Raw genomic sequence first — 14,897 nt, forward strand, 5'->3', positions numbered from 1 at the left:
AATAGAAGGGTAAAAAGAAAACACCAAATGGTCTTCCTAATTCCTACTATAATGCACCAATTATAATAATTGGATTTTATTAAAATTCTTTGAATAAAAACAAAAGCCATTAGTTTAGTCTTTTAGCACCAACCACGAAGTGTCCTGTCCTTCCTACTATAGAGTCACAATTAAAATATTTGGATTTTATCATCTTTAATTGAACAAAAAATAATCTACATTCATTTAATTTATATTTTAAGGAACATACTTTAAAACTAAAGATTCGTAGGCATATGACATAACTTGATAATCAAGATTTATAAACACTGAGATTTTATAAAATTATGACAAAAAGCATTTTATAAAAAGTGACATTTACTCAAATTTAGGATGCTATGAAGTTTAGTAAATATCAAGTGACGCAAAAAACAACATTTTATAAAATAAATTATACAAATTTTGGTTTGATGCAAAAACCGACATTTTATTTAAGATGAAACATATATAGATTTAACAAAAAAAACATTTTATAACAAATTTGCACTTGATGTAAAAACATATATTAGCAATGTATTTACAAAGATTTTTAAAATCGCCTATGATAACCTTTTCTCTCAAGCATGAACATCAGGTGGAGAAGATATCCAAAAAACTTCAAGAAACACGCACACACATATGATACAGAGCAAATCTACATCAAAATCAAATATTTATGCAACTAAACAAAAAAGGAAACTTTAAATGTCGAAGGAGAGAAGAATTACCTTCTCTATGGATCACATACCCTGAAATAAAAAAAATAAAGATGAAAACTAAGAGGGTCAGTGAAATGTTAGACCATTTGACATAACATGTTACCTGTATGTTGGTGAATATGAATATGGAAAGAGATGCAGAAGCGATCTGAAATCATATGATGACAGAATCAAGAGAATATGAATATAACCTGAAAAAGAGAGAAGGTCGTGATGGTCCGACATCATTGCTATCGAAAATCATTTGGGGAAGGATGAAGATGGATAAAAAGAGTACCCTGAGAATTTGGGCATAGTGGAAGATGGGAGATGAATTCATCTTCTGTTCTTGGACGGTGAGATTTATAGCAGGGGAGGGAACAAAGATGTATCTGCGATGGGAGGAATAAACAGTTTTAAATCCCTAAAAAACAATTTGTTTGAGACACCAAATCATTACTTATAACTTATTTTAAATGCAATATTGATACCTTCGTTAATTTAATCAAGCACATAACTAAACCCCAAAGTTAAAAAAATAAGTAATCATGAATAATATAAACAGATTGACAGTAGATTGATGAAAACAATGTTAGGGAAGTGGACTAACCCAAGAACAGATAAAGCAGTGAGAAGAACAGGTTTGAGTTGTAATCAATACCCAACAGGAATAGCACCACGGAGCTCGATCACTGGAAGTGTAGCTAAAGCAAACACCACAGCTTCATCTGGCTAACCCTACCCTCTTAAGAAATTAGCGAACTTCAATCCGAAGCTTGAAGCTTTAATGGACTGCACAGCCGCATGTGCTTCTTGTGCTTTAGCATCCGCAGGAGAAAATGCATATAAAGCTACCAAAAAAGATGCCCACAACAATGCCCAAAATAAGAATTTCACTGGGGAGTCTTCAACCACCGGTAAATTGTCGTCTTTTTCAAGTTTTTCGAGAAACACGTTTGTTGTTGAAGACGACGTTGAAGATTTTGTTGCTGTGCAACAAGGGTTTAGGAGAAAATTGAGATGAGATGAGGTTTTATAGGTTAGATATGGTTTTGAAATGGAATTGATTTGATTGTTTTCGATGAATAATAGGGTTGTTGGAAGGTTTGAGGGTCTGAAACCTGATTTTTTGTAGGAGATTGTCAAGGTTGTTGAAGGGTGCGGGAGATAAGAAGCCATTGATGGTAGAGAGTGAGCTTGTGCGAGAGAAACAAGGGTTTTAAACGCAACAACTCAAAGGGTTTGGGGTGCGGGAGATAAGAAGCCATTGATGGCAGATACATCTTTGTTCCCTCCCCTGCTATAAATCTCACCGTCCAAGAACAGAAGATGACTTCAATATTGATGCCTACGAAGGGGGTGTTTGGCTTAGCTTTTTAGGGGTGTCTGACTTCAATATTGATGGCAAAAGTCCTTCTTGGAAAAGTTACAAAAAGTCAGGTTTTCCTGACTTTTTCAAAAAGTTCATTTTTACTTGTATCCAAATCCAAAAGTAGCTTTTAAAATGCATTTGCCAAACATCTTTTACCTTCTATCTTTTCCTAAAAGGACTTTTGACTTCTAAAAAGCTAAGCCAAACACCCCCGAAGATCGATACTACGATTGCAAAGTTGATTTTAACCTCTTTTAGCCATAATCATTACATCAAGGTGTTGTTTCTAGGAAGAATCATCGGCTGCCTCTTCGTTTATAGCTAGGGTTTTGAGAAAGTGAGAGGGACTGGTTACCAAGAGAGAGAGCGATGAAGGATACGAGACTGGCACTCTGCCTTTTGAGCTTGTGTTTAGGCGAATTAAATGGGATTACATACGGTTGTTCAATTACCAAGTCAAAAGAAGAGATAAATGAGGAAAAGATAATGAGCGAAGTCAAACTAAAAATCAAATCTTTCATATAATGCATAAGAAATTTGTACTGTTAGCTTAATGGTTTGAACGTCTTAAATCTATTTTTAGAAATAGTAAGGTTTGTATAATAATATAGTAAGATATATATTCCATAATTATTCATTTTTATATACGTACATGACTTATGGCAACATTTTGTTAAATCGTGACGTCAACTACAAGCATTGGAGCCATGACGTTCCATGACGAGTTTTTTTAAACCTCAAATATAATAAGATCACAAAAAGACTAACATGCATTTCTCGATTTTCTGCCTAATTCAAGATGAATGGATAAAGTTGTACCTTCGACGAGGCTTACTGTGATTTGTAATGCTCGATTTTGAGTTGATTAATTATCTTTTGAAGCTCGATTTCAAGTTGAATGAGCATATTGTTTGAAGTAATACATTAGATTTTTTAGCATAAATAGCAAATTTTCTAAGATTTGAAAACTTGAGTATAAAATAAAGAATAAAGTAAAATAATAGGTTAAGATAAGATTTTACATCTAAGTAGAAATTCTATCTCAATATGGATTTTGCTTTCTCTATATAGGAAGATGTTAACAAAACCTACATTTATTTATCTCTTTAAAAAATCAATAATATCTTTTAATATCATAATATATTATTTTTATTTCTCACTATTTGAAACAAAAGTCAAATGTATTTAATTGTTTAGTTTTAAACCTATTGACTTGGTCGACTTTGTTCTAGAGTACCCACATTTCATTATTAAGAAGTTTATAATTTCAATTTTTTATATTATTATATACTTTAGTTAATATGAGTTCTCAGTGTTTGTTATAATACCTTTTATGTATTTTTAATATTTATATAGTTTCATACTTATTAGAAATTTGTTTAAAATTAAATCGACCCATAAATGATAACATGCTTTATTGAGTTATATCTAGGTATAAATTACCTAATAAATAAGATCATAAAACACATAATATCCTTCTATTTAATATTTAAGGAACGCGTATTTATTTTAATTTTGACTTTTCCTGGTAGAATTCTTAACATCTTCCTAAAGCGAAAGCTAATGCCGTGTTGGGTTCGTGATTCTCAAATTCTTCAAGGTCAAAACAATTTCCCAGAATCACGAACCTAAACCCTTCACACATCTTCGATTTCTCTCTCACGCCCGTGATCCTGTTAAAGCTTCGTCTTGTAATCGTACACCCTCTTTCGCTTTCGATTTTGGTGGAGGATTAACGATTTTGCTCAAGACTTGATTATAATCGTAAGAACACACGACTGCCTTTACTTTACTGTGTTTTAGTTGTTATAATTGTTCTTAATTTTCTTAATGATCATCACTGTTGCTGCATATGAACTGCACAAAACCAGAAGTTTTTGGTGAGTCCGGATGTTTGTGAATTCGGAATTGCAGAAACAATGTTGTCTTTTATGTGGTTTTATCACGTATGAGTAATTAGTCTAATTGATTTCGTTTTATCTTATTTATGCCTCTGTGTGTTCGTTTTATATGAGCTTGATTGTTGTAATACGGCAGCTCTGGATTCTTCCAATTCTTCTATTATCCGATTTGTTTGAAACCTTAAGGTTATTAAACTTCTAATCAAGCTATACTCTGGCTTTCCATCTGTGGCTATCCGATTCTATTACTCTATAATCAGTAGAGAACATTAGTAAGTTCATTATGAACCGCATTGGTAACTGAGTATTCGTCCCATTTGAACATTTCAATCCATTGATGTTACTTGTCCTCATTAATCTCAATTTCTCATTGTCATAACTGAAGAGCCATTATAGTTCTTGTTATCTTTAAGGAGTCAAGACACATTTTTCTATTCTTTATGAGAAATCCCCAATTGAATATCATGATCTTACCTATTCTTTATGCTTTTTGTTGTTTCTTCAGGTAGAGTATTATTTGGACCTGTACAGATAGTAGTTACTATCCATGGGTTGGCTTAGCAGAATTTTTAAAGGCTCCAACCATGAAGTTTCAGAAGGGGAATATAACTGGAGATATGAAGAGAATACAACATCAGCAGGAAATTACCCTTCTACATCTTGGGTAAAATCCATATTTTCACTCCCTTTTTGAGACATATCAATGTATGCAATCTTTGATATTGTAATTTAGAGGGTATTCATTCCTCTTTTCAAATTGATCTATGCAATGTTTGACCTTTTTTCAAGCATTTCACCTTGGTATCTTTCTTGTTTAATACACATAGTTAACCCTTGTCTTTCTTACATGAATAAAACTTTAGCAGGATCCAGAGTCTGAGATAGAAGATATTGATCGTGCAATTGCAATATCACTTGCAGAAGAAGAAGGGAGAGGGAAACATGATGTAATTAGTAAGTGATGTAATTATAATCATCTGTGCTCATATTGTCTTTTTCATAGTAAAACTATAGATTCAAATATATATACTAAAAGTCGTTTGTTTGTTTCTTAAATTCATTGGCTAGGTGATGATTCTCAACTGAAAGAAGATGAACAACTTGCAAGGGCATTACAGGAAAGTCTTAAAGTTGAGTCACCACCCAGAAATAGACATGTAAATGGAAATGGAAATATTTATCAACCTATACCATTCCCATATTCCACAGGATTTAGGTAACTTTATTTATTTCATTATTGCAATTACATTCTTAAAAAATGTGTATAAATTGTATTTATCATTTTGTTGTAGGATATGTGCTGGTTGTAATTACGAAATTGGCCATGGAAGATTTTTAAGTTGCATGGGTGCAGTTTGGCATCCAGAGTGTTTTAGATGCCATGCATGTAACCAACCAATTGCTGATTATGAGGTATTCATTTCATACATATTTTCAAGAAATAGTGATTTACTTTTGTTTATTTATAATTTATAATTTATCCTACTTTTCTCTACAGTTTTCAATGTCAGGAAATTATCCTTATCACAAATCTTGCTACAAGGAGCACTATCATCCAAAATGTGATGTTTGCCAACACTTTGTAAGTATTAATAAACTATAAACTAAAACTACCATTTTTTTTTCTTTAAAAAAATTTAAATCTTTTACAGATTCCAACAAATGCTGCTGGACTTATCGAGTATAGGGCCCATCCATTTTGGGCCCAAAAGTATTGCCCATTTCATGAGCATGATGGAACTCCTAGATGTTGTAGTTGTGAGCGAATGGAGGTATGTTATAAACTTATAATGAATACAATTACTTTGATTTTTTTTATTAAATAATAAATATATATTTTTTTTTTATAGCCACGTGAAACAAGCTATGCTGCTCTTAATGATGGGAGGAAACTATGCCTTGAGTGTCTTGACTCTTCAGTGATGGATACAAGTGAATGTCAACCACTTTATCTTGATATTCAATTGTTTTATGAAAGTATAAATATGAAAGTGGAACAAAAAATTCCTTTACTTTTGGTTGAGAGACAAGCTCTTAATGAAGCCATGGATGGAGAGAGAAATGTAAGTCAACATTTCTTTCCATCATTCAATCTTACACACAACAAAACAAAACAAAACAAAACAAAACAGGTTGTACTGTGTCGATCTCTCGCCTATGAAAAAAGAAAAGACGAAAATACCCTCCTCATCTTTTTCATTTCAGGGTCATTATCACATGCCTGAGACACGTGGACTATGCCTCTCTGAGGAGCAAACCGTCAGCACAGTATGTATTTATTTTTACTAATTATTTATTTCCTTAAATACCCTTTTAAAAAATTTATTAGTTTATTCATGATTTGACATGTGGCAGGTTTTGAGAAGACCAAGGATGGGGATGGGAAACCGGGTCCCGGATATGAGAACCGAACCGTATAAGTTGACACGTCGCTGTGAGGTTACAGCCATTCTCATTTTATATGGCCTTCCAAGGTATTTTTATTTTTTTTAATTTTATAAATTGTCAAATTTAGTTACTTTATATACTTTTAATTAATTAATTTAGATTTATAAGATTTGAGTTTGACATAATTTGTGAATAGGTTGCTGACTGGATCAATCTTAGCTCATGAAATGATGCACGCATGGCTTCGACTTCAAGGTTTTTTTGCACTCTTCCTTGAAACTTTTTTTTTTTTTTTTTTTTTGGCATTTAAATGACAAATAAATTATATCTTTTTTGTTTCCTTTAAAGGGTATCGAACACTTAGTCAAGAAGTTGAAGAAGGAATATGTCAAGTGTTGGCTCACATGTGGTTAAGATCCCAAATAGCTTTGATATCAAGTGGGACCACATCGTCCACGTCATCATCTGCCACGTCATCAAGGCAAGGAGGGAAAAGGTCTCCATTTGACAAAAAGCTTGCTGAGTTTTTCAAGCATCAGATTGAATCTGACATGTCACCGGTTTATGGGAATGGTTTTAGAGCTGGGAATCAGGCAGTAATTAAGTACGGACTTCCAAGAACCTTGGAACATATTCGATTGACAGGGACTTTTCCTTTCTAAATTTGGATCATTTTTTTTTCTTTGTGATTAGAGAATGTATACCACTATTGAAATTGCATTTTTTTTCCACGTGTAGATTTTGTCTTTATAATAATAAAATCTCGCATTCTTTTTTTCTTTTCATTTGTTGTTGTTGGCTGCAATTTCAGCTTTTTTTATGATGCTTTTGTTGAAGGTTTGACATAGAGTTGTGAAAGGTGCCAAAATCATCACATACGCAAGTGAAAGGATCATAATGTTTCTCTTTTTTTCAATTAAAAGAGTTGGGTGTGAAGAGAAAATTCATTGCAATTTGCAAATACAAATTAGGATGAATAAGTATTAATATGATATAGTTTTCTTGAAAGAATTCTATGTGGTTTACATGCTTTATGTGTAAGAATTCGCATGTTTTAAATCATATATAATACTATCGTTTGAAGCTTTCACTTGTAGAATTTTTTAAACAACATTGATAGAATTTTTTTGAATGCAAATAACTAGATAGAGAAAATATATTCTTTCTTAATGTAAGACCAACCTATTTAACTTTAATATATACTTAATTTAATAATTATTTAAATATTACCATATATTAATCCAAGTATTAATTTATAGATTGCAATGTTCTATTGTTATTTATTTTTTAAAAAATGCAATCCTAATTCTTATCTTTTTTCTTTGCGCCAACAACACTAGTCACTCTTCAAAAATATTTCGAAATTACACATCTTTAATGTTATTTGAACAATTTCTTTGTATTTGTAAATTGAGATTGTGCTTTTATTATATTTTCAAAGTTTATTTAACTTTGGAATTATTTTAAGTGGTGTAATCTTTAGTTAATTTATTTACTTTTTTATTTTAAATGGGTTCCAGGTAGGCCTGACAATTGGGTTGGGTTCGGGTTGGCGGGTCACGGGTTGGCGGGTCAGAAAACATAAACTCAACCCAACCCATATAATATATGGGTTGACGGGTTGGCGGGTCACGGGTTGGTGGGTTGGAAACCTTAACCCAACCCAACCCATATAACCCGTTTAAGTATATGGGTTCGCGGGTTCACAAGTTAATGGGTCAAACCCAACCCATATAACCCGTTTAATAAATAAACAACACATTTTAAAAAATGAGATTTTTTCAACATAAATTCATAAAATGATTAAAGTAATTAACATAAAAAAAGGTTTTCAAAATAAATTCATAAAGTCAATAACATCCAAATAAAAATGAAAAATGAAAACATTCATAGAAAGTAGATGTCTTCTTCGTTCGTGACTCGTGAAATAACGACATGTATTTTTTCTTTTTCTGATTAACGAACTGCAAATGCAAATTAGTCACATACGAATATGGAAGAAATATAATGATACGGAATATTACGAATACGGATGGAAATCAAATTTAATTAATATATATATATATATATATATATATATATATATATATATATATATATATATATATATATATATATATATATATATATATATATATATATACGGGTTGGCGGGTTGACCCGCGAACCCAAACAGATAACCCAACCCAACCCATAAAATAAACGGGTTGGTGGGTTGACGGGTTGGCGGGTCAAAAATCTCAACCCCAACCCGTCTATTTTCGGGTTGGGTCAGTGTCGGGTTACGGGTTGGGTCGAGAGTTGTCACCCCTAGTTCCAGGTTTAACCTATTTATTTAATAGGTTGGGTTGGGAATTACATAAACGGGTCAACCCGGTGACAACTCATTTATCTGAAAGGTTGGGTTGGGTTGGAAATATCCACCCATTTAAATAAAAAAGTTGGGTTTGGTTGAAATATTTAACCCAATTAATAAATGGGTTGAACCCGAACCTAACATTGACCCATTGCCAGCTCTACATATGGCTTTAACACATCCTTATCTCTCTCTCTCTCTCTTTATATATATATATATATATATATATATATATATATATATATATATATATATATATATATATATATATATATCACCGAGACTTCTTCTCTACGTATTTCTTTATATGATGGGGTATTTTGTCCTCCATATGGGCTCTTTTGAAAAGTAAATCAAAAACTACACATATATTACTATATTAATCGTCAATATTTATCTACAGCATTTGCATTGCATGGTTAATGGAATCATTGGATGTGGTAGAATGTCCATGTAGCCAATTTAACTTAGCTATCATAGGATCTTAAGTTGGTATTCAATGGATTTGTAGCTTAACGGTTATTAAATGTTTAATGGATAATATATATATATATATATATATATATATATATATATATATATATATATATATATATATTGAATGACAAACTAATCTACTCCTATATATTACAATCTATGTCTCCGACAAAACCTAAACCAATGACCTTTCAATTGAGAGATCTATTTTATTGAGAACAACTATAATGCATAATTTAATAAAATAATTAAATGATGTGTAATACATGGTTGTCATTTAATAAATTAAGCTCGGCCATAATAATGAAATGATATCTTGGATTTCAATCAATGTTGTCAAGATCGGTATCCTATGTAGAATTGTTTTGGGTTTGCAAGATCAGGATCGGGATCCTAAGATCCCACAAAATAAAACATAATTTTAACTTTTAATTTTAAAGCATGAAAGATATCTCAAACATTCAGTTTTTTGTTCAAAAACTATAAAAACTTCAAAACATTAGTCACAACTCATAACATAAAATGATAAATGGTAAATTGATAAAGGATAAAAGACATAAAGTGGTAAATTCATTTTTCTCAAAATAAATAAATAAATAAATAAAATAAGGGAATGCAGGATCGGATCGAATCCCGATTCTACGATCATACCTACGATCCAACCATAAATACAATCCGTATACGATCCGGCTCGTTTTTCATACCTAGGATCGTAGGATCGTACGATCCTATGATCAAGATCATGATTTTGACAACCTTGATTTTAATGATCATTTAAGTCCATTTTGAACTCCAACGGGAAAAGTAAACTTTTTAATCCATGTTATATATTAGGGTTGTAATAAAAGTAAACAATATACGAAAAAGATCCAAAATGACAACCAATAATATAAAATTTACATATTAGAGCATCTTCAATGGTTAGCCTATTATATAGTTATTGTCACCTCATCATTCCGTGAACTTTAACATCTAATTAAATGATTTCTTCAATGGTTAACCTCTTCCAATAGTTTTTTCTTTAAGACTGGTAGGTGTGGGCAACGCCCACACCAACGTTATTAAGAAAATGACAAAAAAAAGCGTTAATGGAAGTGATGGTGGTAACGGGAAGCAACGCGCAGGCGTATAACACCTAATAACATGGATGGGGGGCGGTGTTCTTAGGCGTTATTTGGTGTTATTAGGTGCAATAACCGCCCACTCCTAACAACCTAAATTTAACTAATCTATCTTTATCTAATTTAAAATGTTATATATAACACCCTTCATTTAGCAAATCATTTTTAAACACATAACATATTTTAATACAAACTATTCTAATAAATATTATCATTAGACCTTAATAATTACATAATTATAAATGCAAGAATACATTTTTGCAAAAGGAATATATTACCATACATGAAAAATAATATGTTACAATACATCTTTCGGAAAAAAATATGTTACCGAGTCTTTATTTTATAAACGTAAAATACGAAGAAAAAAAAATGTCATAGTTATAAAAAAAATTAAAAATATTATATAATCGTTATTTGATAGAATTAATAAACTAGTAAATAAATAAATAAACTGAAAACTAAAATATAATTAAGGGGTAAACTAAAATATAACTATAAGATAGAGAAGGTAAAATATACAAAAGGGTAAACTATATTAACCAATTAATATATATTTAGTGGTCAATAAAAAAAATATGTGTTCCAATAAGAATAAATGGTAAATATTAATAAGTTAATAATAACAACCTCTAAAACAAACTCTTATTGGAAATACTCTTAGGTCAATGAAGTTTTAATTGAACCAAGTAAGCAAACAAATTTTCAATTTTAGTTTTAAAATACAATTGTTTTTTATTGTAACCGGTTAGACCTTACTTAATTACTCATGTGGCATCTATATCTAAAATTAAAGAAAAAAAGTCAATGACCTAATATGTATGTTTTACATTATTGGTTACCATTTTGAATCATTTCCATTTAAATATATGAAAACTTTAATAATTATGTTTTTTATTTTATTTTAGGATAGATTATATATATATATATATATATATATATATATATATATATATATATATATATATATATATATATATACTCCTCTTTAATAAATGAAGGTTTTTTTTTGCCACATGTCATCTTCTCCTTCATTTTGACACTTGTCATTTTGTGAGAATTTTAAAAATTTTATTTTCCACTTGTCATTTTTTAAGGATTTCAATTTTCTTAAAATAAAATTCCATAAAATTGTAATGGGTTCTATAAGGAAATAAAATCATCCTATTAATTTGGTAATAAATTCTCATAAATATTTCAAACGATTTAGTTTCTTTTGTAAATTTTCAGAAGATTACATTATGTTATGTAAAGTATTATATTATAAAATATTTCATATTTATATATTGATATTAAAATTTTATTTTTAATAAACCCGTGTAATACACCGGTCTGACACCTAGTATATATATATATATATATATATATATATATATATATATATATATATCAAAGTTGTAAAAATCGTTCGGCGGTCAACTGACGATAAGCAATTAATTAGACTCGACGGGAATTAATCGTCGATTAACCGGGGACCCTAAATTATTAATAAAATTATTTAAAAAATTAATATTTCCTAAAAAGTTAAGTATTTAAAAATTTTAAATTTTAAAATTTTGAATTTTTAAAAATTTTAGTATAATATTTTAAAATTTGAAAGCTTAAAAATTTGAAAATTTAAAATTTTAATGTAATATTTGAAAATTACTTTTTTTTTGAATTTTTTAAATATTTCCCGCCTATGACCGCCGAGGACCGCCAAGGACCGCTAAGCCCGAGTTTGACCAATTTCCACCAAACACCCTAATCGTAATCGGTTCGAGACCGTCAAACGATTAATCGCCGATTAATCAGCCGCCAAGGCCGATTTTTGCGACACTGATATATATATATATATATATATATATATATATATATATATATATATATATATATATATATATATATATCCTTGTTTAAAAAGATAAATAATAAACTTATTATTATTTTTATTTTCATTTAAACTATTTAACATAATCTTATTACAGTATTGTTGTTGTAATTTAATATTTTTATTTTTAAGTTTTGTTTGTTTGAATACAATTTATATTTTTTTGTTATAATCCTTTTATAAGCTAATATGTAAATGATTATACTGTAAATTCATATCTTATATAAAAATCTGGCAAAAATCCATTAAATATTTTCTATTAAAATAGAGTTAAATTAAATACTAAACGAATAATAATATGGTAAAATTCATTCTATATTTTCTTATTCTATTTAAATTATTATTGATTTAGTGTTTATTCTAATTCTATTTTAATAGAAAATATTATAACATTCGTAATTTGATATGTTTCCCTTTTAGCCCCTCAATGCAAAATCTTTATATTTTTGGTCCCTAGCTAGTACGCGGGGTGTACTCTATGAGTACGCTTAGCGCACTAGCACTTTTCTAGATGCAGGATTCACCCACGTACGCGGGGCGTACATGAAGTACGCACGACGTACGCACGGCAGGGGTAAACCCTAATTTTTAGGGTTTGCACCCTATTTAAGAATCTTATACCATCATTGGACATTCTATTGATCAACCTCCATCACTCTCTACCCTAAAAACGAAACTCTAAGTATCATTTGTGAGTTTTGAGTTTGAAAGTGGATTTTGGTGGTGTTTTTGGTGAAGTGGAAGAAGAAGAGCACTTGGAGGTTGCCTGGGAGTAGCTTGAGCTTGTACATCCAGGGCCATCTTCATCTTAGCAAACCATTTGAGGTAAAAATCTCTCATCTTGATGATTCTTTATGCTAGATCCAACTTAGGGTGTTATTTTTGCATTTTTGGGTCTTTTGAGCTAAAGTTAAGTTTATGGTCTACTCTAGAAGCCTTATGAGTTAGATCTTAACACAAAGGAGGTCCCATGTCCATAAAAATGCAACCTTTATGAGTTATTTTGGTACATGCATGAGTTAGGTTCTTTGTTATGGTTCCTTTTGAGTTTTGGGTCTTATTAGGTCATGCATTGGTTGACTGTCTGCCGAGTACGCGGGGCGTACTCAGCTCGTACGCTGAGCGTACTGGCCCCGGAAGGAGTACACCAACCGTAAACCTGAGTACACCCATCGTACTCAGCTGTTTGACTTTTGGGTTGACTTCCTTGGGTTTGGGCCATATTTTGGGCTTTTAGGGTTTGGGCCTAGTTGAACCATTGGACTTTCTGACTTTGGGTTATGGATAGACTATGGACTTTCTTGGGATTAGGTCCATGATAGTTTTTGGGCCCAATTAGGAAGTTGAGCTATATTAGGTCGTGTGATGTCATTTGAGAAATTGGACTTTTTGAGCTTTGGGGACGGGCCTTGGTTTTGGGCCAAGTAATAAAAGGGTAAAATGGTCTTTTACCCTATATTTTGGCTAAGTAATCTAGATTATTGATTATGGGTCGGGATCCAATTATTGATTGGATATTATTTGATGATGATAGCGCGGGGATTTTTTGGATCAGCAGACTGAGATTTTATTTGAGAGATTCAGCAGCTAGATGTGAGTTTCACTGTGTTTAGCGGATCGAAGGCACCAATGTCGGCCCATGGTTTATTATGTTTAGGATGCTAGTTGTCTGCATGACTCTTGCATGTGTTATGTGATTATATGGTTACCGGTCGGGGCCCGATGCCGGACGGGGCTTGATGAATTATATTGTATGCTATTTATCTTTGTGATTTTTATGCATGTGTTTATATGTTGTTTGTATACCGGGCGGGGACCGATGCCAAGTGGGGCCTGATGACTGACAAATCTGTTCTGATAGGGGCTCGATGTCGGGCGGGGCTCATTATATGTTTGATATGTATGGTATGTGGTATTTTAGGGAACTCGCTAAGCTTTGTGCTTACAGTTTTCAATTTATATTTCAGGTACTTCTGGTACGAAGGGGAAGAGCCCGGGATGAGCAGTGCACACACCACATTGTTCCATATTTTATATTACTCTGATGTACTCGGATGTTTATTGATACACTTTGATTCACCATGGTTTCTATGACATTGTTTTGGATAATGATTTTATTAAATTAAAATTCGAAATTTTTAATATTAATTTTTGAGACGTTACAAATATATAACATACTATTTAAAAAAAAGATTCTAAAAAAAATAAAAAAATAGGGCCTGTCCAAACATATATGAGGCCCGGGGCGAAAAGAAAAAAGAGGGCCCTCAAAGATAAATATAATAAAGATTCAAAAAAATATCATTTACTCTTCACTATAGACGTGTTCAATTAGCAATAACAAGCAAATCAAATTGTTTATCTTTTGAGCTAATTTGAGTTTGAACCAACTTTTGACCCTAAAAATCATTTAGGTATATATATATATATATATATATATATATATATATATATATATATATATATATATATATATATATATATATATAGCCCATAAATTTTAGTCCCCGTGGAGACATGGGCCATGGGCGGTCGTCCGGGTTGCCCACCGTCTGAACCGGCCCTGAAAAGAATGGGTTATTTGAAAAAAAGAGGGACCAATAAAGATTCATTAAGCACATAATGGATTAGATATGAATCGATTTTTACCATATTTTTACATAAGATATGAATTTAGAGTAGGTAAACCTGCAATA

General features: G+C 31.2%; 1 protein-coding gene across 2 annotated transcripts; it reads left to right on the plus strand.

The window, feature by feature from the left end:
* The first annotated feature begins 3,594 nt into the window (after positions 1-3,594).
* Positions 3,595-7,162, plus strand: LOC145120079 (protein DA1-like). Of its 2 annotated transcripts, none has more exons than XM_079055863.1 (12): positions 3,595-3,852; positions 4,495-4,653; positions 4,853-4,943; positions 5,058-5,205; positions 5,282-5,402; positions 5,488-5,571; positions 5,642-5,761; positions 5,840-6,052; positions 6,195-6,257; positions 6,345-6,463; positions 6,574-6,632; positions 6,726-7,162. In XM_079055863.1, exons 2-12 carry the CDS (start codon positions 4,537-4,539, stop codon positions 7,037-7,039), a joined length of 1,449 nt encoding a protein of 482 aa, XP_078911989.1. In that variant the 5' UTR covers positions 3,595-3,852; positions 4,495-4,536; the 3' UTR covers positions 7,040-7,162. The 2 variants fall into 2 exon arrangements, with proteins under 2 accessions (XP_078911989.1, XP_078911992.1); XM_079055866.1 differs by having other exon boundaries at positions 4,856-4,943.
* Positions 7,163-14,897: the final 7,735 nt, after the last annotated feature.

The sequence above is a fragment of the Lactuca virosa genome, chromosome 6 (genome assembly GCF_052849685.1).
Source record: "Lactuca virosa cultivar CGN04683 chromosome 6, Lactuca_virosa_CGN04683_v6, whole genome shotgun sequence".
In the NCBI taxonomy this organism is placed as follows: Eukaryota; Viridiplantae; Streptophyta; class Magnoliopsida; order Asterales; family Asteraceae; genus Lactuca; species Lactuca virosa.